At 40.0% G+C, this 26196-nt stretch overlaps 1 protein-coding gene across 3 annotated transcripts; it reads left to right on the top strand.

Annotated features, from left to right (window-relative positions):
• The first annotated feature begins 6 nt into the window (after window positions 1-6).
• Siah1 (siah E3 ubiquitin protein ligase 1) lies at window positions 7-26148 on the top strand. Of its 3 annotated transcripts, none has more exons than XM_010637987.2 (2): window positions 7-296; window positions 25283-26148. In XM_010637987.2, exon 2 carries the CDS (start codon window positions 25285-25287, stop codon window positions 26131-26133), a length of 849 nt encoding a protein of 282 aa, XP_010636289.1. In that variant the 5' UTR covers window positions 7-296; window positions 25283-25284; the 3' UTR covers window positions 26134-26148. The 3 variants fall into 3 exon arrangements, with proteins under 3 accessions (XP_010636289.1, XP_010636290.1, XP_010636288.1); XM_010637988.3 differs by lacking the exon at window positions 7-296 and adding an exon at window positions 14843-14864; XM_010637986.3 differs by lacking the exon at window positions 7-296 and adding an exon at window positions 21642-22969.
• Window positions 26149-26196: the final 48 nt, after the last annotated feature.

Raw genomic sequence — 26196 nt, 5'->3', positions numbered from 1 at the left:
CTCGCAGTGCGGGGCTCCCGGCCCGGGACGACCGAGTGGGGTGGGGACCACCTGGTCATGCAGCGCTGCCTAGGCCTTGGCATCCCGTCTGTCCCCTGTAAGGGGGACCGTGCCGTGCCGTCCAGGGGCCGAGCTCATCTGCCCAGGTCACCGGGGCCGTGAACGTGGACGCAGGGCGGAGATCGCACAGCCGAGCCTTTCCCATTCTTGACGAGCAGCTGTCACGGGTCCTGGCTAACTCTTCGGGGTGGGACCTCGGGACCACGGCCCGCTTCGACTCCAGTCCCTCCTCACGGGTGTGTGACCTTGGGGGGGAAGCCCCAGCCTCGGCGTGCTTCTTGTTGCTTATCTGCCAAATGGGTGTCCTCACAGTACTTATCTCCGGCGTTGTTCAGAGAGCCGGTGCGATGGAAAGAGCCCAAGTGTTCAGAACCCAGGCCACTCCGTAGTAGGTGCTCAATAAAGGCTTAGTGCGAATGCCTGGTTAGTGACCTGAGAGGGCCTCATGGCTTGCTGTGTTGGAAGTGTATATATAGCTCAAGAGTTTGTGACATTACATTCTAGATCATAATTGCTTGGTTGTCCTACAGTTCTTTTTGCTGTTGAAAAGGAAAAGATTTAGATGCTCAGCTGGTCTGCCTTCTGAGATGATAGCAGTTTGGAACTTGTGATGTGACTTGAGTGAATAGATCTTTTATGGTCTGGATTTAGAAAATCAAGTTGATTAAAATTGAGGTTTCCTTTTAGCAGTTTTAGGTTGTGGATCAGTTTACTTTGAAAGACTTTAGTTAACTTGGAAAAGTGTCCTTAAATTGAGTGTTAGGTATCTGTGGTGTCACATCTCTTAAAAGTGCTTGGAGAGCAAAGTGTAATGTGACAAATATATTGGTTTGAATTATAGTGGAGAGGATTTTGGTTAACTGCTGTTAGTACTTTGAAACTGGTTAGTTGGTGTTTGTTTGTTTGTTTGTTTTTGTACTGGGGATAGAACTCAGGATCTTGCCCTTGGGAGGCAGGCGGCAGCATCACTGAGCTAAGTGGCAGATTGGTGGGTTTTTTGGGAGCCCAGCTTAGTAGAACAGGCTGGCCTGGAATTCTCCTGCCTCAGCCTCCCAGAGTGCTGGGGTTACACCACTTTGCCACCATAGCTAGCTCTGACTGGTCGCTTTTGAGACAAAGTGGATTACATAAATTAGTTCTGTACTTATTCATTATGGAAGTTAAGTGATACATTATCTATTATTTGGAAAAGTTAGTTGCAATTTTGACGAGAATTTTTTTCTTAAAAGTTTGCTTTGCCTCCAGTTTTTATTTAGGTATACAGTATATGCAGTTTATTTATTTATTTATTTATGGTACCGGGGATCAAACTCGGGTGTTTGCGCTTGCAAGGCAGGCGGGGGAACCATTGAGCTAAATCCCCGGCCCTATGCAGTTTAAATGACAACTTTGGACATCTTTCCAGCGTAATTTAGTAACAGTTAGTGATACTTTCAGCTGAAATATAGTATAACATATATATGGAACTGTTAACTATTTACATTTATTCCACAAAGTTCAAGTTCAGCAACAAATGTTGCTCAGTTTACATCTGTTTATTTACATCTTAATGTTTGTTCCCTCAGCTTCAGGAAAGACTTGGAAAATTACTGTAGAACTGTATTTGCTTAACATCTGTAATTAAAAGGAGTGTTGTAATTAAGTTAAAATTAATAGAAGTTACAAAAGAAATACTTAGTTGTATCAGTAATATGAATAGGGTTTTATTTTCAGTAAGATGTTTTGAAGTTAATCTTACATAATAAGAGTAACAAAGTAAGCTTAGTAACTTTGTAAAGTTGTAGGTGACTACTCTGTTTCAAACGTTTGATATTTAATTTTTTTTCTTTTTGAGAGAGGGTCTCACTATGTAGTTCTGGGTGGCCTTGAACTCATTATATAGTCCGTGGTGGCCTCAAACTCAAGGCAGTCCTCCTGCCTCCGAGTCCTAAGTGGTGGGATTACAGGTGTGGGCCACCATGCCTTGTTGATTTACATAAGTTTTTTTTTTTTTGGTACTGGGGATTGAACTTGGGGCCTTGTGCTTGCTAAGTGAGGCAGGTGGCAGCACCACTGAGCTAAATCCCAGCCCTTGATTTACATAATTTTTAAAGATGGGAGGTTTTATTTGCTTAAGGAGGTCTGTTACAAATTTATTTTTGGTTATAAATGTATGGAATTTCTGTATACATCTCGTAAAATGGTCATACTTGTAGACATTTTGGTACAAGCTTCTCAACAAAATCAGTATGAAAAGTTAGCCTCCCCCCAAAAAAATCCAGGAGGTGGAATTTTCTCCTTGAAATAAATATACTAAGTCTCTATGTAGTTCATGATGGCCTTGAACTCACTGTGTAGACCAGTCTGGCTAAACTCAAGGCAATCTTCCTACCTCACCTTCACAGAGTTGCTATTACAGAGGTGTGCAACCACACCCATTTAAAATAGCTTATTTCTGATGCTTTTTTTTTTTTTTGGCTGGGTCTCACTGTGTAGTTGAGACTGACCCGGAACTTATTATGTAGCCCTGTAGCCCAGGCTGGTCTCGGGCTCCTGGAGGCTATCACCATAGTGCTTAGTGCTCTTTACAGGACATGCTTGTGATCTACATGCTAATGACACTCAGATCTCTTTGTTTGTTGTGCTGTAGACCCCTACATTTTCTTATGCAATCTCTGTTTTAGTTTTTGAAACATGGTCTTGCTGTGTAGCTTGGGCTGGCCTTGAACTCACTGTGTAGCCTAGGCTGGCCTTGAACTTGTGTTGATCCGATGATCCCTTTGAGGCCAACTGCCCAGCTTGCATAGACTTCTAAGAGCAGCTTTAGGTTCATAGTAAAATTGAGCAGAAGGTACAGAAGTTTCCCATTTAGCCTCTGCTCTGTACATGCATGATCTCTCATGACAAGCATTCTTTACCAGAGTGGTAGGTTTGTCTCAGTAAATCCACACTGGCACATCATTATAGCTTATTAGTATTCATTCTTGGTATTGTACATTTTATAGATTTGGACAAAATATAATGACACACATGAATACAAATTATCTCACTGCCCCCAAACATCTGCTGTGCTGTGTACCCCGCTCCCTAATCACTGATCTTTTTACTGTCACCATAGTTTGATTTCATAGAGTACCATATAGTTGAAACTGCAAGCATGTGGCGTGCATTTATACTTAGCAAAGTGCATTGATTTCCTCTGGTGTTTTTATATGGTGAGAGCAATAGCACATTTCTTTCTAGTCCTGAGCAATGCTCCTTTGTCTAGATGTACCTTGCTTGGTCTGTGTAACTATGTAGGAGCATCTTGGTTGTTCTTGAGTTTTGGCAGTTATCAGAGAAGCTGCTGTAAATACCTAGGCTTTTGTGAGGACCTGTTTCTAACCCCTTTGAGTAAATACCAGGGAGCACAATTGCTAGATCATATGGTTATGTGTTTAGTTTTGTGAGAAACTGCCAAACTCTCTTCCAAAAGGACTACCATGGTACATTCAGCAGTGCACAAGAACTCCTGTTGCTCCATATCCTAGCACTTGGTGTTTCTACTGTCAGGGTTTTGCCTATTCTTGTGGGTGTATTCTAGCATCTTGATTTTCATTTCTCCATGGCATAGAATGTGGTGTATCTTCTTAAACTATTGGCCATCTGTATATCTTTTTGATGGGTGTCTGTTAAGGTCTTTGGCCCATTTTTAATGAAGTTGGTTTATGTATTTACAAATTTATTTTGATTTTAGTTTTTGTTCCACATCTGTTTACTGATTAATTGACAGGTCTCATTATGTAGCTCAGGCTGGCCTTGAACTCACTGTATAGCCCAGACTGACCTGAAACTCATGGCGGTCCTCCTGTCTCAGCTTCTGGAATGCTAGAACTAGAGGTGTGAATCACATGCCCAGCTCTCATCTCTTACTGAGTGCACATTGGCTATACAGATTGCTGGGTTTCCTTTTGGCAGATTTGTACATGCACACGACGCACTTCATTTTCACTTTCACCTATATCCCCTTTGACCTGCATGCCTCCCTAGTTTCTCATTTTTTTGGGGACTTTCACATATTTTGATCTTAGCTTGTGATTACATTCCTACTGAGTTTTGAGAGTTCTTTGTATATCTTGGGGAACACAACTATCAAAAAAGTCTTTGGCAGATAATTTTCTTTTTTTACTGTCTAATTATCTCAAAATTAATATAGCTCTCTCTGTCACATTTACCTTTAGTCCTTCTCTTGTACTTTTAAGTGGTTTGCCTGTTTTTGGTCCCCACTGCTTTCAATCAGTTGTGTTGTGTTGTGTTTTTTCTTTTGCAGTGCTGGGAGTTGAACTTGCTATCCTTCTGCCTGGGCCTCTTAAAATTCTGGGACTACACGTGTGTGCCACCACACCTAGCTTCCTTGCCTTGTCTTTTCAAGTTGGATTCTTTCGTTCCTTGAACATTCTGTGTACATCTCTGTGTATGGCTTCTGGTTGTATTTAATCCCTAAAGTTTCTGTCTGTGCTCTTTGAGCAGATTACTTAACTACCAAACTCTAGTTTCCATTATTAGCACACGTATATTGTATGTACAGTCTGTGTATGCATGGGTATGCGATATACTCCTGCTCTGCACCCCGAGCCCAGTGTCATAATATATTACCTTTCATGTTTGTGACTTTAAGATTCCAGAGAGAGGGACACTGCCTGCTTTTGCATGTAAAACCAGATTACCTAATGCATAGAAAATAATTTGAAAGCTCAGTTGCAACTAAGTTACATCTCTAAATATTACCACTTACATTCTAGCTAGAAAAGAAAGAAAATGACAACTTGTAAGTACTATGCAGGAGTCATAGCTGCTGAAGCAGAGGACGGGGCAGGAATGAGACTGCTCTCTCCCTTGAAGGTTGATAAAGGACAGCCCTCTGAGGGAGGAAGGGAGATCTCAGACTGAAGTAGCTCAGAGGGAAGTTTTGCAGAGGAAATGGGCGAGGGAATGGATCAGCAGGGACCAGATCCTGCAGTGTGGAAGCTAGGAATGTGAATTTTTTTTTTTTTTTTTTTTTGAGATAGGGTCTCCTATGTAGTTTAGGCTGGCCTTGAACTCCCTGTGTAGCCCATGTTGGCCTTGAACTCTCAGTGATTCACCTACTTCAGCCTCCTGAGTGCTGAGATGACAGGTGTGTGCCACTAATCCCACTTTAAAAGTGCCCAGCCAATCCTCTTTAAAAGATTGCTGTAGCTCGTTGGATACTTGGTTGCTTAGAAGGCCGTTGGTCATGACCTGGATTAAAGTGTTGCATTGAAGAGGAAAAGTGAATGGATTTGAGATAGAGTGACCCTCAAGTTATGACTGGCTTAACATATGAACAGTTTGGGTTAATTAGATTAATGAGCCTAATTCTGCCTCTTTTTTATCTATAGCATGTACCCAGGTAAACATCCAGATCTCTGCTGTATTGACTTAAAACCAGTTTGAATTACAACCAGTCCTCAGGAACTGATCAAGTTTTAAGTCAAGGGTCCACTGTATTCTGAGTTAAGAATTAGCAGGACTTTGGGTGGATTAGATATGAGGAGTGGAGGAAGGATGGATTTAGGTTTCTGGCTAGAGTAACTGTGTGGATCCTGGTGCAGCTTACCAAGATGAAGAAGATTGAATTCAGAGAAAGAAGAGAGTAATGAGAGGGAGATGTGTGAAGACAGGCGAAAGGTTCCTTTTGCCATCAGAAAGGAAGGGAAGGAGGTATGCTTGTAGGCTTGATGGTGGGTGCATGAGATCATTTGCTTTGACGGCTTCCATTGTCTTTATTGAAGGAAGTAGAAGGGGAACAGTGAGTATTTAGTTAGATGGCAAATATAGTCACTATACTAAATGTTCAATTCTATGTGTACAGCAGATGAATTTTTACAAATGGAATGTACTATGACCAGCATCCCAGATTAAGAAGCAGAACAAGAAGCCCCCCCTTTATTTCTCTTTTATTACTTCCTTTTATTTTTTTCCTCCCCCGGGAAACTAACATCTTTTGGGGGGATACATTTTATGTATGTATGTATGTATTTATCTATTTATTTATGGTACTGGGGATCAAACTCAGGACTTTGTGCTTTTGAGGCAGGCGGCAGAATCACTGGGCTAAATCCCCAGCTCTTTTGATACATTTTAGATATACATAATGATAACATTCATCATAGCAAATTTATAACTGTACATGATATATCTTGCTTCTTCCCTCCCTTAATCCCATCATTCCCTTCTTGTTTACAAAAGCTTTGAGGAAACTACATCTGGACTGTTTTTGTTTTTTGTTTTCTGAGGTAGGGTCTTACTATGTAGCCCAGACTGGTGGTGATCCTCCTGCCTCAGCCTCCTAAGTGCTGGGATTACAGGCATGTACCACCATGCCCAACTTTACATCTTCACTTCTAACACTATCAATTGATTTTTACTTTTTTAAAACTTTATATGAATGGAGCGGTACAATATGCACTCTATCATATCTGTTTTGACTCTTTCTTTCAATGTTGTATTTGTGAGATTTGGGGGTGTTACTTAGTTTGTCCCTGACAGAGCTACCAAGAGCCCAAGCTAGCCTCAAACTTGAGGCAGTCCTCCCACCTCCGCCTCTAGAGAGCTAGTATTACAGGAACGTGCCACCACACTGGGTTTAAGTGCTAAATTGATCACTTTTAAAATAAGAATAAAATTATCTGTATGAAATAAAAAGCTTTGTGAATAGGTTAATTTTTAATACCTTTTCTATTACTATACATCTATTTGAGGCATGTTAAGAAAAACAGAAGAAAAAAGGCCAGTTTCTGTGTTTCATTTGAGATAGGAACTCGGTATGTAGTTTAGGCTGGTTTTGAACTCACTGTACAGCACAGACTGGCCTCAAACTCTGGGCTGTTCTCCTCCCTCTGCCTCCAGAGTTCTGGGATTATAGGTGTAATCCCTGGTTTGTATTAAATTTTTAAAATTATCAAAATTGGGCTGGGGATTTAGCTCAGTGGTGCCACCACCTGCCTTGTAAGCACAAGGTCCTGAGTTTTATCCCTGGTACCAAAAAAAAAAAAATATATATATATATCTATATATATATAAAATATATATATATCTATCTTTGAATCATTTGAGAAATAAATGTGCTCACCTCCTCTCCATGATGGCTCAAAATTTGATTTTTGAAAAGTAGCCATCTGTGGACATTTGTATAATCTGTTTTACACTTATATTTTAAGGTTAATTTCTTTGATCTGACTTAAGTCCATATAGGTATTATCCTTGTTAAATGGTTGCCATCCATTAATCACTATGTTTGGACTGTATAGTTCCAAATGGAGAAGTTTGTTCTTACAGTCTGGGTAACTTACAAAGCTTAACACTTCGTGTGCTTGTAGTTCAGTGGTCCTACCTGGGTGGCTTCTGTTTCTAAACTTGATCTTATTTCTTTCTCTAACCTATCACCTCATTTATTTATTTATTTATTTTTGGTACCGGGGATTGAACTCGGGTCCTTGCGCTTGTAAGGCAGGCCACCGAACCGCTGAGCTAAATCCCCGGCCCTAATCTGTCACTTTAAACCTTCAAGCATATTATGAAATTTGGATGTCTGTTCACTTTCTTTTCTGTATCACTGTGGGTCATACATGTGTAATATATAAATATATCAATGAGCATATCTGCTTACCTTTCTCTTTTACTATTAATGGGGTTGTAATATATAGATTCTGTGGCTTGCATTTTTTTCTCTTCCCTCCCTCTTTCCTTCCCTGCCTTCCTCCTCCTTTCCTTGAGATCAAATACAGTGCCTTACACATAGGCAGATGCTGTATTCCTGAGCTACAGCCCCATCCCCTCCACCCATTTAACATTTGGTTCTTATATGTTTGGTTCATAACTACGGGCCTTCCTTATTATAAAACAAGGTATAAATAACATTCTGTGGTGTGAACCATAGTTTAACTACTCTCTTAAGGCAGAGCTGTGTCCAGTCTCTTTGCCATTATATACAGGGTTGCTGTAAGATACTCATTCATATGTATAACTTTGCCAACATATGGGAATTAGAAGAATATACTTGGAAGAAATACTGCTGGGTCAAAGGATGGGTATATTCTTTTGGTACACGCGCCAAATCACATGACTAGGCCTTCACCGTGGGGAACCCCCCCCCCCAGTATAGGAGAATCTCTTTCCCCACATCTTTGCCAAGAGTTGGAATCATATCTTTGAAAAAAAAAAAATGCCCTTTCTTTACCAAGGTGTGCAATCTGTGATATTTCTCATATGAAGATTTTGAACTTAGTTCTACAAAATTTTAAAAAAGAAAATCTCCGTGCTCTTATTTCTTTCCAGAAAGAAGTCTTTTTCAGAGGCAACTACTTTTACCTCTTTCAGTTGATTATTTTTGCATTTACCTTCTTTGCCTCTGAAATAACATGCTTCTATTAGTATATCCAGATTTCAATTCTAAGCTTTCTCTGTTGATTTCCTTTTGTGGATTTAATTTTCTGTGCTTTAGCATGCTTGTCCCATTCCTGTAGTCTCTTAATTTTGTAACGTTACAGTTTTGTTTGCATTTTTATTAGTAAAAGTTATTAATAATTTGAGCTGTGTAATAAAAGCGGTACCCTTTTATCCAGACTTTAATATCTGTTTCTTATAGCTAACAGCTTTTGCTTTTTTTATCCTTCTCCCCTTCTTCCCTCCTTCTCTTCCTGTCCTCTCATTCCTTATCCTCTCCTCTCCTCCCTCCCTTCATTTCCCTGTACTTCTTCCTTTCCTTCCTTTTCTGTGTGCTTCCTGTTAATGCTGTCCTGTGTTCTCTGCCACCGAAGTTGCTTGCAGGTCATAGACTATCTTGTAGCATGAAGTTATCATTTATCCTCAGTATTCTTTCCCTTTCCCTTGAGTTCATTAGTCTTGTTTCTCGCAACCTGTTTTCTTTCTTGGCCCATTCTCTTGTATTTGAAGAGCCACTTTACTAGGAGCTTCATGAGACCATTTCTACAGGAGATAATGTTTTGAAACTGTGCATCATTATTCTGTCCTAACACTTTTAGGTTACTTTGATTGGGTGTAGACTTTTATTTTTTCCTGTTTTTGTGTTTTATATATATATGTGTGTGTGTATATATATATATATATATATATATATATATACACACACACACACACACACACACACACATGCATATATTTTTTTGAGTGGGTTAGAATTTTAGAATGACAATCATTTTCTTTGAGATTTTAAAAAGTATTGCATTGTTTTATAACTTTGGATATTGATGTTCAGAAGTTCAAAGCTTTTTGCTTTCTATTCATCCAACAAATATTTACTGAGCTTGTACAGGCATGAAGTGTTTGCAGTACATCACTGAACCAGACAAAAACCCATTCTTTGCCTCTAAATAACATGTAGGGGAATCTACAACAAACATAAATAATAGTAAGTAAAAAAAATGATAATAGTAAGTAAATTATATAGCCTGTGAGCACGTAATAAACGGGAAATAGTAGTGATGGCTGTGCAGTAGGGAGAGGGAAGGGAAGAAGAGGAGGGTAGGATGTGCAGAAATTTAGGAGTGCATAGTGAAGAGGTCGGTCACAAGGCAGGGCACAGATTATATTTTAAGTAGAGGAACAAAATAACATGTACACATATTTGAAGGAAGGGAGGGAATTAGCCCACTTGTTGATACCCAGGAGAAAAGTACCTTAAGGCCCACAGCACAGGCTAGCATTGTCCTGAAACAAGAAGGACAATAGTGTTGGGTGAGGAATGAAGTGGGAGATGAAGTCAGAGCTTTGGGAACACATGGCCGTATTGTGTAGGCCCTTCGGGGCAGTTTGTAGAATTTGAGCTTTTGCTCTGCTGCTGTGTAGCCAGTGGAGGATATAGAGCAAAAGAGTGACATTATCTGATAAATTGAAACTGAATCTGATTGCTGCTGTCAGAGCATATTAGGGAGTGTGGTTGGGAGACCAAATGGAAACAGAGAGTTTGGTTAGTAGGACATGGCATAAGATGTCCTGGTGTTTTAGATATGCAGTAGGAAAGAGAAGGGTCCAGGATGAGCTGAGACCTTTGACCTGAAAAATGGAAGGATGGAGTTGCTGTCTTTGAAAAGGGGATAGCTAGGTCAGGTGATAAAGAATTTGGCTTGGCCATACCCATTAGAGATATCTGGGAGGCAGTTGAATGTACAAGTCTGAGGTTTAGGACAGAACGGTGGCAGGGGTTAGGGGGAGAGAGATGTGTGTTTTAATCTGAGCTGGAGATACACATTTTAAGTTCTTGGTATATTGGGGGAATTTAAAACTGTTAAGACTTCTGTGACATCATTGGTGTAACCAGTGTAGGTAAAGAGGACCATGGGGCAACTCCCAGTTCCAAGAGTTTGGAGACAAAAGCAGGAAGGAGGAAGTGGAGGAGCACTGATGAGGTAGGAAACTATGATATGCAAAGTTAGTGAACACAGTTTATCAGGCTGGAGTCTCTGAGCCATTACCTTTGTGATATGCTGTCATATAGTCAAAAATTTATAGTTTGTCTTGATGGGTAGTTGGCAGAAGGTAGCATGAAGGTTCTTTTGGAGTTAAGCACACTTAAATTGCCCTGTTTCATGTAGACATCCCTTCACTGGGATAGTGTAAGTGCTTCATTGAAAACTGATGTCACTTGGCTTTGCTTCCCACACATTTAAATACTGGGTCCACCTCTTCTTTTTAGCCTGCCATAGAGTACTTAAGGGCCTGAGAGGGAGCCTCACAGGCATAAGGTCCTGAGTTCAGTCCCTGGTACCAAAAAAACAAAAACAAAAACAAAAAACATAGAGTACTTAAGTACCAGTTTGGAACCAGTGTGACCTTAAATTGTGAATAAGAGTGTTTAGTATAGTAATAGGTAGATTCAGATGATTCAAAATGTGCTAATACTGTTTTAAAGATTAAAACAGATAAAACATTACGTTAAAATTTTATTTTAAACATTAAATTATTATATAGGAATGTGAACTCCTTGAATAGAATCTTAAGTTTGAGTAAAATTATACGTTTATACTGTTATAAATGATACACTAAGGGAGGCTGAGGCAGGAGGATCATGTGAGTTCAAGACCATCCTGGGCTACATAGTGAGTTCCAGGTCAGTCTCAATTACATAGTGAGGCCCTGTCTCAAAAAAAAAAAAAAAAAAATCCCCACTATGTTAAGTTATATACCTATTTATTTATTTATTTTATTTTTGAGAAAGGGTTTTGCTGTGTAGTCCAGCCTGGTCTTGAATTTGCTGTATAGCTTAGGCTGGCCTTGGACTTGCAGCAATCCTCCTGCCTCAGCCTCCTGAGTGTTGGAATTACAGGCATGCGCCACCATGCCTGGCTAGTTACATACTAATTTAATATTAAATTGTTAATTCGTGTGCTCTGTATACTTAGTTGAAATAATTAAAGTGGCTTTATTAGAGTTTCAGATGTAATACTTATATAAAGAGAGAGCCTCACTGTTTCAGCTGAATATAATTTAATTTTTTTCCCCTCATTGAGTTTATAGGTACATTTTAGGTGTACATTACATTTACATTCATTATTGGAATCTTGTACCTTTACATGACAGGTCTTGGTTCTCCTTTTTTCCCCTTGTCCCTTCCCTCCCTTCACCTCCTCCTCCCCTCCCCATTTACAAACATTTTATTTCCAATTTTTCATTTTCTCCTCTTTTTTTTTTCCTTTCCCTTATTACCTTTCCCCTATCCTTCCCACTTTCCCTACACTTTTAGCCCTTTTCTTCCTACTTCACGTTGTCAATTATCTCATTAGGATCTTATGTACTATTATAGTTTATTCACACCAGAGAAACTATTCGGTATTTACACATGTGGACTGGTTGTATTTTGTTGTAATCATGACTGACATACAGTAGTTTCAATAATTTAATTTCAAGTGTTGCCCCAACATTTTGAAATAACTTAAAAAGTTTTACTAATGTGTGTGACATGAAATGAAAAGGTCGAAAAGCCTGTCTGGTCATCCACTCTTAATTCCTCTGCTCTTACCTTTTTGGTACTTTGATTTAAAGTCTAATGGTTTAACAATAACCTGGAATTGGTATCAGATTCTACCACTTTGATTAAAAAAGATTTAATTTGAATTTAGTTTTTTTTCCTCTTTTTATTGAGTTTATTTGTACTTTTTAAATATACAGTACAGTTGATTCATCATTGGGATCTTGTACCCCTACATGTCAGATCTTGGTTCTCATTTTTTTCCCATCCCCCTGCCCTCCCTTCACTCCCTTGAATTTAGTTTTATCGAGGCAAGTTTTTGTAGATGTTTAAAAGATGTATGTGATGCTAAATTAAATATTGTATGCCAAGGTAATTCTGATTTTAGGATTATTTTAAGAAGATGAGATTTAGAGACAGAAAGACAACTTGGCTCTGTTTTAAATTTTTCTGGTCTTCTGTTACTTTTATTTGTAAAATGAAGATAAAATTTATCTTCTGAGGATTTTTGTTTTTGTTTTTTGTAATGTGGTTCAGGCTGGCCTCAAACTCACAGTGATCCTCCTGCCTCGGCCTCCTGAGTGCTGAGATTACAGGTATGCCCCACCACACCTGACCACTTTATGAAGATTCAGTATGACAGTGGTGAACCTATGGCATATGTTCAGCAGCTCTGTTCATTATTGAAGGCTCTAAAAGATTTACAGTCATTGCCCTATGAGCTTTTAATGGTTTTCAGAGGCATTCCCAGATTGAGATCATCTTAAAGCATAGGACCTATTTTATTTTTTTTCCTCATTGAGTTTATTGGTACATTTTAGGTATACAGTACAGTTCTATTCATCCTTGGGATCTTGTACCTTTACCTGACAGGTCTTGGCTCTCACTTTTCCCTTAGACCTATTTTCTTGGTAGACTGAAATAACAGTTCTAAATGCAACCCTCTAATCCCAAGACTTTGAGATGCTGAGACAGTATGATCACAAGTTCAAGCCTAGCCTGGGAGCTTAGTGACATAGAGGCTCTATCTCAAAAGAAAAAATAAAAGAAGTGGGGATGTAGTTCAGTGCAGAGGCCTTGAATTCAATCCCTAGTGCTACAAACAAAAACCCAGTTTTCTGTTAAAGCCTGCTGTATACATCCCATATGTTCTTGCTCAGTGATTGTGCATGGTGTGTCGATTGTAGCAGTATAGCATCGCTTGTTAGTAGTTGCATTGAATGTTCCCGTGTACTTGATTTTAGTTAATGTCCAAAAAATCTATTGGTGGTGGTAGTTTTATTATTTCACAAGTAAGAAACTTGAGATCCAATATTATAATTTTGCCTAATATAAAAAGAATAAGGAATACCTAAAGTTGGATTGAGGTTTGAGTTTCTGGGGTTTGTTTGTTTGTTTTGTTTTCTTTTGTTTTGTACTGGGGATGGAGCTCAGGACCTCACACTTGCCAGGCAGGCGCTGTGCTGCTGAGCTAATTCCTGGGCAGTTTTGAGTTTCTAATTCTAATCAACTCAGTATATGCAGCTGCATTCTTGAAGTGTTCCTAAAAAAATGAAATTATCGCCCTAGGAGTTGGTTGGGTCTTCACAACCATAAAAGATATTTTGGAAACTTATTTTTTTTTTTTTTTTTGAGACAGGATCTTGCTATATATATAGTTCAGGCTGGTGGGCCTTGAACTACTATGTAGTCCAGGCTGGCCTCAAACTTGCAGCCATCCTGTCTCAGCCTCCTGAATGCTGGGATTACAGATGTGTGCCACCCCACCGGACTTGAAAACTTAATTGATGATGTAATAGATCAAGTTTTTAAAATTATCTTTATGATGACAAAATGGTCAGCCTTTAAAATATTGTTTAGTATTATTTAAAAAATTTTTTTTCTTTTTAATTGAGTTTATTGGTACATTTTAGGGATACAGTACAGTTACATTCATTGTTAGGATCTTGTACCTCTACATGACAGGTGTTGGTTCTCATTTTTTCCCCTTGTCCCTGCCCTCCCTTCATCCCTCCTCTCCTCCCCATTTACAACCACTTTATTTCCATCTTTTCATTTAGTACATAAGATCCTAATGAGATAACTGACATTGTGAAATGGGAAGAAAAGGTCTAAAAGTGTAGGGAAGGTGGGATGGGTAGGGGAAGGGTAATAAGGGAAAAGAAAAAATGTGAGAAAATGAAATATTTAGTATTATTAAAGTGTTATATTTTAAAATTTATTTTTTTGCAGTACTGAGGATTAAACTCAGGGTCCTGCACATGCTAGGCAAGTACTTCGCCACTGAGCTACATCCTTAGGCCTGAAGTGTTTCGTTTGTGTGTGTGTGTGTGTGTTTTGTTTTTTTGAGAAAGGTCTTGCTATATAGTTCAAGCTGGCCTTAAACTCACTGTGTAGCCCAGGCTGGCCTTGAACTCACGCAATCCACCCTCCTGCCTGCCTCAGCCTCCTAAGTACTGGCTTACAGGTGGGCACCGCCTTGCCGGGCTTAAAGAGGTATTTTTAAAGTAAGTTTTAAATTAGCTGTGAATTCTTTTTAAGGTCTGTCTAGCAATGTTTCCTACTTATACAGGGTCACCAGGGCTGAGTGAGTTTTAGTTCCTTCTACTGCGAATCCTTCATGCTGTTGTACTTGATTTATTCATTCTTTCCTAAAATGTTTTTGTGCCTGGTCTGGGTTAGGTATTTTCCTAGGTGCAGGAGATACCAGGGTGAGTGAAACAAAGTTTAGACTTGTGAAGCTTATATTCATTTTAGTGCAGCAGTTCTCCAACAGTGGATGAGGGATTCTGGGACTTCTCAAGACCCATTTGAGGGTGAAAACTTTTCACTGGATGCCGTAAGTACAGTGTTTTTTCTGGAGGGTAGGTGTTGCAATTGCAGCAGATTAAATACGGAAGTAGTTAATGACACTCCCAACTGTATTTTGCTTTGTTTTGTTTTGTTCTTTTGGTACTGGGGACTGAACTCAAGACCTTGCGCTTAGGATGCAGGCAGGCAGCAGCACCACTGAGCTAAATCCCAGGCCCCCAACTGAATTTTCTGAAGTCATACATTAAAGAGATTTGCAAAAATGTCAGACATCAATACTTGCTATTATGTGAAGCACTTATTTCTCTTAAACACTTCTGTGTTATATAAAATGTCATGGTAATAAATTTTATGTTTATTGGCTAAATTTTCTGATATCAGTACATCTAAATTACATAAGCAAAAGGTCTGTGGGGTCCTCAATACTTTTTAAAAGTCCTAAGTATCGCTTCTCGGCCTTTTGGCTAAGATCAAGTGTAAAAGTCCTAAGTAAAAAAGGGAAATCAAAATAGTTTTAGTAATATAGATTCATGAATTTGGAAGTCAGTGAATTTCTCTTAGAATGTAATGCAAAACAAAGATTAAATTATGAGAACAAAAATATAAGAGACTGGCAGATAGCTAAGGAGAGTCATATTTAGCATTATAGATGGAAAAGGAAGAACAATTCAAAGAAAAATCTGAGGTGAAATGTTTGACCCTTTAGATTGAAGAGACTCACCTCGTATTTGGCAAATCTTCAAAGAACATGTATACAGATTAATTTTTCCTTATCCAGAATGCCTAAGTCCAGTAGTGTTTCAGATTTTGAAGTTTTCCTAGATTTTGGAATATTTGTATAGATTTTACTGGTTAAACATTCTTAATCTAGAAATCAGAAATATCCCAAAATCTAAAATTTTTTTGTTTTATTTTGTGTTTTTGAGACAGAGTCTTTGCTATATTTTAGTTACCTGTCATCAGTCAGCTGTGATCTGGAAATATTAAATGGAAAATTCTAGAAGTCATATATTTTAAATTGTGCATGATGAAAAATGTCTTGCCATGCAGCTTGGGTCCTGAATCATCCTTGTTTCACATGTCCATCTTGCCCATTAGTCAGTAGCCATCTCAGTTATCAGGTGACTATGACCGGATAGATTGTCCTGGTTTTGCAGTGCTTGTGTTCCAGTACTCTTTGTGTACCTTAACAGTGGCTGCAAAGTACAAGAGTTTAACTGATAGTAGTTCAGATATCTCAGGCCATAAAGTGACTTTTTTTGGATAGTGTTGGGGATTGAATGAATCCAGACTCTACACTGAACTACATCCCCAGCACTTTTTATTCTTTTATTTTATTCTTTTTATTTTTGGTACCAGGGATCGAACTCGGGACCATTCGCTTGAAAGGCCGGAGGCGGAATCACTGAGCTAAATCCCCAGTCCAGTGCTTTTTAGTTTGAGAGAAGGTCTTGCAGAGTTGCCCAGGTGGGGCTTGAATTTGAGATTTTCCTGCTCCAGTCAAAGGCCAGGATTATAGGTGTGTGTAGCCACTTCTGGTGAATGTCAATAAGGAAAGAAAAAGTTGTAGTTAAGATATGGTACTATGCCTAACTTATATTTACATATGGACAACAGTTATGTGTAGGATTCAGTAGTACCTGCAGTTTTGGGGATTCATTGGTTTGTGGAATGTAAGAATGTATTACCTAGGGGTAAGGTGGGACTGTTGGCATGTAAAAGGGCTTTAATCATTTTGGGGGAATGTTAGTACTTTCATTCTTGATGTTATTATAGTTCCAATATGTACTAAAAATAAGAATAGCCAGTAAAATATAAGTAGAATCCAGAAACAGTGGTAACTGGTGGAACTCACTGCCGCCATGGCAATGTAGTTGTGCCATTTTGCATTTGTGCCAGCCAAGTATGAGAGTTTGAGGGTTCCATGTACTCACCAGTGCTGGATACTGCCCATTACATGCAGTCATTTTGAGATTTTAGAATTCCAGTATTTACTAAAGTTTGGAGAACATATTAGATTAATGACCAGTTATTTTTCTTTTGACTTAAGGGCAGTAGTAGGTGGCTTTGGGGATCTAAGATGACAATTTTACATTTGTTTCTGTCTTCTCTGTTCTCACTGTGGCAGAAATTACTCTTCTAAGACAGTACAGTCCTGAGCTTTGAAAATCCTCCCTCACCCTTCCAAGAACTAACTCTATCACACTGCTCTGTTTCTTGGGTAATTTTGGTCTTCCTTGTTTACAGGAGCTTATTAACATTCACTGTATTGTAGTCTCTTGTTTGAAGAAATAGAGCAAGTAAAAAGCAATCTTTGTGGGGCCAGGGATTTAGCTCATTGGTTCCCTGTCCTGCTTTGCAAGTACAATGTCACGAGTTCGATCCCCGGTACAAAAAAAAAAGCAGTCTCTTGAGTTTTCCAATTATTACCTAGTCACTTTTCCACTGCTTTGGCCTTCTTCACCTTGACTTCTGACCCAGTTGAATCTTCAAGATTGCTTTTGTGGCATCACCAGTCACCCTTGTACTGCCTAGACTGGAACTGTGACAGTACTTTTACTACTTCTCTACCATTTGATTTTTTTGTAGTTGTTGTTATTTATATAGTTATTTGTACCTAGCTGTGTATGGTACAAAAAAAACTGTTTCCCTCTATTCTTTTTGGGAGCACTTAGCCTCAGCTGTGTGGAGGCTTTCTTACACTAGCCGCTCTCTAGCAGACACCAGGTGGCTGGTCAGTTCTGTCTGTCGTCCTGGTTATGGCCTCAGTCCAGCAAGACCCCCCCATTAAGATGTTGATAGCAATTTCCAGGTTACTGTACTTTTGACCAACCATAATTGGGGTTCACAGGACTCTGTGCAGTTAATTTGCTAGAATGGCTAACAGAATTCAGGGATATACTTTACCCACTCATTTAAAATTATATTAAATTATATAAAATATCTATTAAATTATATAAAACTATATCACAAAGGGATGGGTGAAGAGGCCAGGTATATGGGAGGGTGTGGGGCATTGCTGCCCTACCCAGGTACAGCACCTTCCAGACACTTGTACATAGCCAGCAACCTGAAGCTCTGATCCCTGTTCTGGGTTTTATGGAGGCTTCATTATGTAAGTATAATTGATTAAATCTTTGACCTTTGGTGACCAGCTTTACTTTCAGCCACTTTCTCCTTTCTAGAAGTCCGGATGAGGGAGTATGCTGGAAATTCAAACATTTGAATGGCTTCCCAGGCAGTGAGCTCCCTACCAGCAGCCATCTCATTAGCATACAAAAGATTTAGCACTTAAGAGATTGCAGGACTTCAAGGGCTGTATGACAGAAAAGGGGTGAAGGCATAATAGTGTTTATTATAAATCACAATAACACACTTTCTAAGGCTTAGCATATTTACATTCTGATTTGTAATTATAATGCCCATAGTTCAGTATTAGTTCTGTATTTAAATGGCATCTCCACCTTTAATCCTTCTACCCCAGTACTTGATTTTGATTAATGTTTAGATTGGTTTGACTTCTTCATCAGGCAATTTTCTTGTTGGAGCCCTTGTTGAGGTAGTCTCTTGTCTTTTCTGTCATTACAAGAACAAAGTTTCCTGAAGCATATTTTAAGCGTAATTCCTCCTGGGGGTGGGTGGGTGTGTGTGTGTGTGTGTGCGCGCGCGCACATGAGACCCTTGGCTTCTGAGGTCCTCCTTGCCTGGTTTCCTGTGGCCCCCTTGGCCCTTCTCATGTCTTAAGTGGTGCTGCTCTGTGTGAGCCTCCCTGTGAGCCGCAGCCTCCGTCTTGCCTAGGCTCGGTAAAGATGCAGGTACCTTGCCAGCCTCAGACTGAGGTGGTAAGACTTCACTGGAAGATAGTGAGCACAGTGATGTTTGAGAACTGTTGCTATTCAGGGGTTTCAAACACTTCCTTTACTGAAGAATCTCTAAATGTCAGGACTTGTCTTTTTTTTTTCATTAAGTTTATTGGTACATTTAAAGCAAAGAATAGTTACATTTATCAGTGGGATCTTGTAAAGACGTGATATATCTTGGTTCTTATTTTTTCCCCATACCACTGCCCTACCTTCACCCATTGTCTTTTCTCATTTTAGGTGGGCTCCTTTTCTGTGTGACTCCATATATTACCCAGATTCCAGGCCTGACTCTTGAATATCATCTGCATTTTTTTATGGCTCCTCTTAGATTTCTCACAGATATTTCATTCCTATTTTATATTTTATATATTAATCATGAATCATATCTAACATAGTGCCTAATAAGTTTTGATTCAGTATGTCCTGTTTTTTCACAGGAGTGGAAATCATTACATGTAATGATTTTTGGAAGCAAAAGTGTTTGCCTTTTGAACATTTGAATTAGGGTTTGCACTCCCTAACCCTTTGTTGAGATTTCTACACAGCTTTCTATCAAGTCCTTTGCCTAGGTTTCCCCCTGCAGGTCATCAGTCTTACTAGACCTATTGTCCATAGCTACGAATTTCAGTTTATCTTCAGGAAGAATGATTTTAGGGAAAATACACAGTTTAAAAAATTTCTTATACTATGACTTTGCTATGTTTTGGGAAACTGAAAACACGTTTTATAGCAGTGTTGTTGTTGTTGTTGTTGTTGTTTTTTGGCTTAAGCAACATTGGTTTATTTCTGTTTCTGTTTCAAAGGCTATAGTCCCCCTGTCTGAGTACTAGCCCATTGAGTTCCTGTGAGGGTTCTCTTTCTGGCTTGTAGATAGCTACTTGCCTTCTCACCTTGCTTCACATGATGGGGACAGTGTTTGGTTTTTAACTTTTGGTGTTTAAACTATTAAAACTTTACATTTTTTGATTAGTACCTGTTTGCTGTATATAATGATTACATATATTTTGGGGAGATGGTCCAGTGTACATAACACATCTGAATTCTTTTTTTACTTCTCCTCCCCTCCTGCCATCAACAAGCTGTTGAATTTTTGTGGAGACTTGCTTTAATTTTGTCAGTGTGCAAGAAGCAAGTAAATCTTAAAGTAGAAGCATTGTTTAACATTATAACCTAAATGCTTTCTACATAACACCCACCACAATGTCAAATTAATGTAGGAAGCTCTTTTTTCAGAAAAAGACATTTTGGGGAGGAGGAAGGATCTAAATGTTTTGAATGGAGTTTTATTTAACTCAGATTACTAATGCAAAGTGCAAGTTTGTAATCTTATGCTTGCTTGTTTTTTGGGGGGTGGTACCTGGGATTGAACTCTCAGGACCTTGTGCTTGTGAGGCAGGCGTGGTGCCACTGAGCCGAATCCCTGGCCTATACTTGCAATTTTATTGACACTCTCTCCCAGCCAAATTCAGGGCTTTGCACATGCTCTACTACTGAGAATACCACTGGTCCTGTAACTTTAATTTTATGATATATATTACGTAATTTCTAGAATTATTTTTTGGGAAATAAAGGAGGGATAATAGCAGTATTTACTTTTATTTTTTAGTAAATGAAAAAAATGCAGCTTTTATCTTTTTCTCAGTTTAACTGTTTCACAGATCACACTGATGAGATTTTTCTTTTTGGAGGAATACAGGAGATTGAACCCAGGGCCTTGCATGTGCCATAAACTCGTGCTGTACCACTGAGCTATACCCTCAGCCCCCGCCTTATAAAGTGATTTTTCTGTTGTCTCTTGTAAAGGAAGTATAGCTAGAAATCATCAGTATCTTATCACAGATAATTAATTTATTGGTCTTTTTCCCTTTCCTTTTCCTGTCCTGCCCTGTGTATAGTCTTCCTGATTTGCCCTACCCCCTGTCCTTTTTGAAACTTGCTTTGTAATAAATGGTGATCCTTCTTCCACGTTTGAGTACATTTCCCATTTAAAACTTTTATTTTGTAAGTGTTTATAAGGGGAAACAAATGTTGCCACACAGAACTGAGAATAAAAGTTTATTTCTTTCTGTCTCCACTGTAAAGATGTTAATGTCACAAAGCAATAGTTGGATGCTCTTAAATGACTAAGACAACATAAAAGGCTGATTCTGAAATGTTTTGATTTAGGTAACAACTATTTAAACTTTATACCAAACTAGGCTTGAGGTGTAGGATAGGTAATAGAGCATTCTTGTTCAATTTTGAGTTTTTACTAATTTTGAATTTTGTATATTTGTTTTAGTGAAATACGTTTTTTGTGAAATTTTCAGCTCTTTGTAAAGCCAATGTAAATAAATATTTTGCCCAGTTTAGGAGGTAGGATTTATTGTGCTAAAGTTAAATGGTGGTTGATCCCTGGCAGACCTGTTGGGTCACCTTTAGCTTAATTAAAGCACCTTTGAGAGTGTGTATTCAGAGCCCAGAAGTTCTAGGTCTTTAGTTGGTGACCTGGAGCAGTAAACTCAGGATTTAGGTAAATACGTAAATTTATCTTGGAATATACACCACCTGTGACATACATGAATTAAACCATTAATCTCAGTCCAGACAAGCCATTCGAGACGGAAAAATCCAAGTTTTACAGCTGACCCTGTGATGGAGCCAGAGTATGTCCCCAGAACTCTCCTGTTTTTACCGTTTTGATTTGTTGAGGGATTAGTGCATAGACTCGTGGTTTTCAAACTGTGCTGTAAGACTTTATATCCTTGGGGGGGGGTTGACACTGAACTCTGTGTGGCTTGTGGATAATCAGCCATTTCCTGTACTTGTTTTACGCACTTGGGTTCTTGGTTACATTTGCAAGAGTTTCTCTGCCTGAAGTATTTGAAGTCTCCTTCTCTGTGTACCCAAGACCTGTCTAGAATTTAAAAATACAAGTGATGGTAATTTTACATTTGTGTGGCAGACTATTTTTAGTTGTATTTCTGTTCCACAGATATTTTGTGTAGACGAATATTAAAATGAAGTTGAGGTGACCGAGCACATTATTAGGTGGGAAAGTGATGAGAGTTGCAATTTGGTCACGAAAGTGGTTAATCTGCACCTGCCGGCTTGGTTCCCTCGCAACCACTCCTTGCTGTGTTTGAAGCTGCCTTGAGCATGATGTAATGACAGGTTAGACTCTGAACGCCCCCGCTGACGCAACGTAGAGCTGAGGCCCATAAGACTTCATGGGGCAAGGGTTATGCTTGTTTAAAAACAAAACAAGCTGCTCCGACTTAATGAGGCTGTTTAAGATGGCTTTCCCAGAGTGGGAAGAGTCCCAGTTTGGAGGTTGAAATACGAGTTTCTGTGTCCTCAGTGTATTTACTACTCTCACTGCATTTTGTTCGCAGAGGGAAGAGTTTACAATATGCTGCCGATAGGGAAAGAAGTGAAGTGAGAACCCCCAGGAGGCACTGCCGCTGTAGGATGAATGAGGCAGAATCCTTTTTTTTTGCTCTGTGAAAACGTGGGGATTAAGTCAGACAGTGTAATCCATGCCAGGAAGAGTACTTGACTGCATTTTCCATATACCCTGTGTATCATTTAGATCGAAGAAAGAAACACCTACAGGGCCTTGGTTCCACCTAAACTTGGACAAGTGCTGGCCAGGGCCAAGCTCTTTCCGCGGACGGTGGGTGGACGGTGGGCGGTGCTTTGGGCGCGGCCCGCCCCTCTTAGGACCCGCCCTACCCTGCCGGTTGGTGGTCCCGCCCTGGGTGCCGGGATTCTGGGGAGCCGGTCGGTTGGGCGAGTTTCAGCGGGCTGTGGCCACTCCCTAGGGCTCTCCTGGTTTGAAGAGGGCCAGAGATCGCACAGGGCGCCCGGCCACCCCCATTTGGCAATTTGGCAGGAGCCTGGCCAGTGAAGCTGTGGAAGAAAACTTTTTAGGCTGACGAAGTCTAGCTCAGCTATGGCTCCCATTTTTGGAAAAGCAGGCGAATTTGAGCTCAGGGAGGTGTGGTCGCCGGCAAGGCACCAAGGCCGCCTTTTCTCTGCGTCTGTAGCCCAGCGGTGACTGGGGAGGAATGGACTGAAAGAGCCTGACCTCCGACACGGATTTGGACGTCTTTACTTATTCACAAGGAGGTGGCCAGGCAGGGCCTGCGTTGCACATTATCTTTGCTGCTGGAAGCGCCATGCCCAGCCTGATTTCACATGCCTGGGAAGCCTGCCCTGCCCTTTCTGTACTCCTGGAGGGGAGTCTTGCTCACGTGTTTACCTACGACTAGGACGAGGAAGAGAAAAGGTACTGACGTGGAAAGATTGGGCTCAGGAAACAGACTTGAAAGCAGTAAATCCCAGAGTCTGTTGTGGGGACTGGCAGCAGCCTGAGTGAGCACTTTCCGTGGCTGACAGTGAGGTTTCATGTGTGCTGCGGTACTTCCCTGTAAATCATACTTAAGCGAAAGTTGCGACTTACGCAGGGCTGTGCATGGTTGCTCCTGCAGGCCCGCCTGCGATTGGGATTCCTTTTCTGGTTCAGCCTGAAGCTGGGTTCCACCTTTGGAGCTACAGAAGGCTTTAACAGTTGGTACCCTGAAACGCCTTCACTCACAAGAAATACAGGCTGCTGTATTTGTTGTTCATACTTCCAGTGGGAATTACAATGTGCTCTCTGTGTGAAAGTAGTAAAGATAAAGATACAATACAAATAGAACTATTGACAAGTGTTAGAACTATTTTGCTAGGTCAATAAATTGGACAACCGTGTTTTTATGCTCTATTTTATGTTAAATGTAAACGGAGTTGACTGCCCTTTGATAATGAATACTATTTGGTTTAATAATTTGAAAGGCATTGGAGACTTAGACTGTTTTGTGCCCCCCCAAATCACTTTCCAGTTATTGTGTTGTTCACTTAAGTGAGCAGCATAGGATGGACCACAAAACAGGCACAGAGCTTACAAACAGGGTGAGATGAATAAGCCCATTGTCTTACAGGTGACATAAAATGGATGAATTTATTTGGAGCAAAATGGGAAGAGTTCCTTCGTAGTTCTTTTGTCACGACCCTGCTGGGTTGCACAGGGCTGCACATGATACGGTTGATTGTTCTTTCTAGGCCCATGTAAGCCACAGTTGTGATGGAATTTAATTACATTTCTAGGGATGTATATGTGGCTGTAGGGATCAAACCCAGGGCCTCACACATGCTAAATAACTGTTACGTTTCTCTTTCCCTTTTAGCTTTAGAATATTCCTTTAGTCTAAAGGAATTAATTTTTTTGCACCCTCAGCCCCTCCCATTTAGTTTCTAATGGTAACCACTTGCGTAATCTAGAACCCAGATTGTATGTACTTTTGTCTGTTTCTTAAACATTGTTATTTCCAACAGAATTATGATTGTAATTGAGAGTACACATTAAGCTCCAGGCTGTGATTTTATAGAAAACAGGCCTTAGTATTGTTTCTGGGAGTGTCCTCTTAGGATATCAGCAGCCTTATTGATCTTTGTGACCTGTCATAGCCCAGCAGAGAGAGATTCCTAAATGGGGAAAAGTTGCTTGTTTTGTTTCTGTTTGATTTGCCCTCACTAGTTACCTAGTAGATTGATTCTTCCAAAAAACATTTATCCTGGTAAGTGATGCTATTTATCCTGTTGATGATTGTTTCAGCAACACTAAGGAACCCCAGGGGTGCAGGGAATTCTTGACCTGTGGACTCTCCCCCCATCCCCAGTATGCACTGTGTGCATCTGTGGTGGTTTTATCCTTACTCTTTTGTACTGATTCCTGTCCCCTTGTATATCATCTGATTTATATAATGGAATGGAAATAGAATAGAGTAAGGTACTGTCTCTAAATACTAGATGAACAACTTTAATGGTGGCTCTCTGTTTCTACCCTGTCTTCCCTAACTTTTGAGGTGGGCACTGATCAGTAGGGAACAAAATAAATACCTTGCTGATAATATTTTTGGGAAGGTTAAAGATGGACAATGGAATGTGGTAACAGGTCCTTTCCCTGTGACCTCCTGTACCACATTCCCAAAATATGTATCTAGAGAAGATACTCCTCACCAGCAGAAACTATAACTCCCTGAATCAGTCAGCAGCTGAGAATTGGAGAGAGAGTTAGAGACTCAGGGAAAACAGTGTCCAATCAAAACAGATCTGATTGTATTTATGATACTTACTGTATCTTATAACTTGTGGTTCAGTTTCTGTTTTAGCATTTATTGTATGTAGTTTATCCAAATATGCTTTATACTGATTTTTTTTTTGGTACTGGGTATTGAACATGGGCCCTTGTGTTTGCAAGGCAGGCAGCAGAACCAGTGAGCTAAGTACTTTTTTTTTTTTTGGTACCAGGGATTGAACTCAGGTCCTTGCGCTTGCAAGGCAGGCCACTGAACCGCTGAGCTAAATCCCCAGCCCTATAGTACTTTTTTTTTAAGGGGGCAGATTTTAAATATGATCTGGGACAGTTTGCAAAGCAGGTTTTATCCAGTGTAGAACACCTAATTGCAAAATGCATTTTTAGTGTAATTTACATTTTGTCTGTGCTATTTACAGTTGTAATTTCTCCTGCGTCTTTAATTTTAAAAATTTTTTATTACAGAAATGAGCCGTCAGACTGCTACAGCATTACCTACTGGTACCTCCAAGTGTCCACCATCGCAGAGGGTGCCTGCCCTAACTGGCACAACTGCATCCAACAATGACTTGGCGAGTCTTTTTGAGTGTCCCGTCTGCTTTGACTATGTGTTACCACCCATTCTTCAGTGTCAGAGTGGCCATCTTGTTTGTAGCAACTGTCGTCCGAAGCTCACATGTTGTCCAACTTGCCGGGGCCCACTGGGATCCATTCGCAACTTGGCTATGGAGAAAGTGGCCAATTCAGTACTTTTCCCTTGTAAATATGCCTCTTCTGGATGTGAAATAACTTTACCACACACAGAAAAAGCAGACCATGAGGAGCTGTGTGAGTTCAGGCCTTACTCCTGCCCGTGCCCTGGTGCTTCCTGTAAGTGGCAAGGCTCTCTGGATGCTGTCATGCCTCACTTGATGCACCAGCACAAGTCCATTACCACCCTGCAAGGGGAGGACATAGTTTTCCTCGCGACAGACATTAACCTTCCTGGTGCTGTTGACTGGGTGATGATGCAGTCCTGTTTTGGCTTTCATTTCATGTTGGTTTTAGAGAAACAGGAGAAGTACGATGGTCACCAGCAGTTCTTTGCAATTGTACAGCTGATAGGAACACGCAAGCAAGCTGAAAATTTTGCTTACCGACTTGAGCTAAATGGTCATAGGCGGCGATTGACTTGGGAAGCTACTCCCCGATCCATTCATGAGGGAATTGCTACAGCCATTATGAACAGTGACTGCCTCGTCTTTGACACCAGCATTGCACAGCTTTTTGCAGAAAATGGCAATTTAGGCATCAATGTAACTATTTCCATGTGTTGAAATGGTAGTCAAACATTTTTGGGCCAGTGTTTAAAACTTGCATTCAGTTTCACAGAGAACAAG

This window comes from Fukomys damarensis, unplaced genomic scaffold (assembly GCF_012274545.1).
Source record: "Fukomys damarensis isolate Sample0158 unplaced genomic scaffold, DMR_v1.0_HiC HiC_scaffold_37, whole genome shotgun sequence".
In the NCBI taxonomy this organism is placed as follows: domain Eukaryota; kingdom Metazoa; phylum Chordata; class Mammalia; order Rodentia; family Bathyergidae; genus Fukomys; species Fukomys damarensis.
The sequence above is the reverse complement of the archived record's forward strand: the minus strand, read 5'-3'. Positions and strand labels throughout refer to the sequence as shown.

Excerpts from the sequence above, each read along its gene's own strand:
- Siah1 (XM_010637986.3), top strand. The coding sequence starts at position 22,879 with ATGCCTGGGAAGCCTGCCCTGCCCTTTCTGTACTCCTGGAGGGGAGTC. Across the intron at positions 22,970-25,282 it reads TAGGACGAGGAAGAGAAAAG|AAATGAGCCGTCAGACTGCT; the intron begins GTACTGACGTGG and ends TTTTTATTACAG.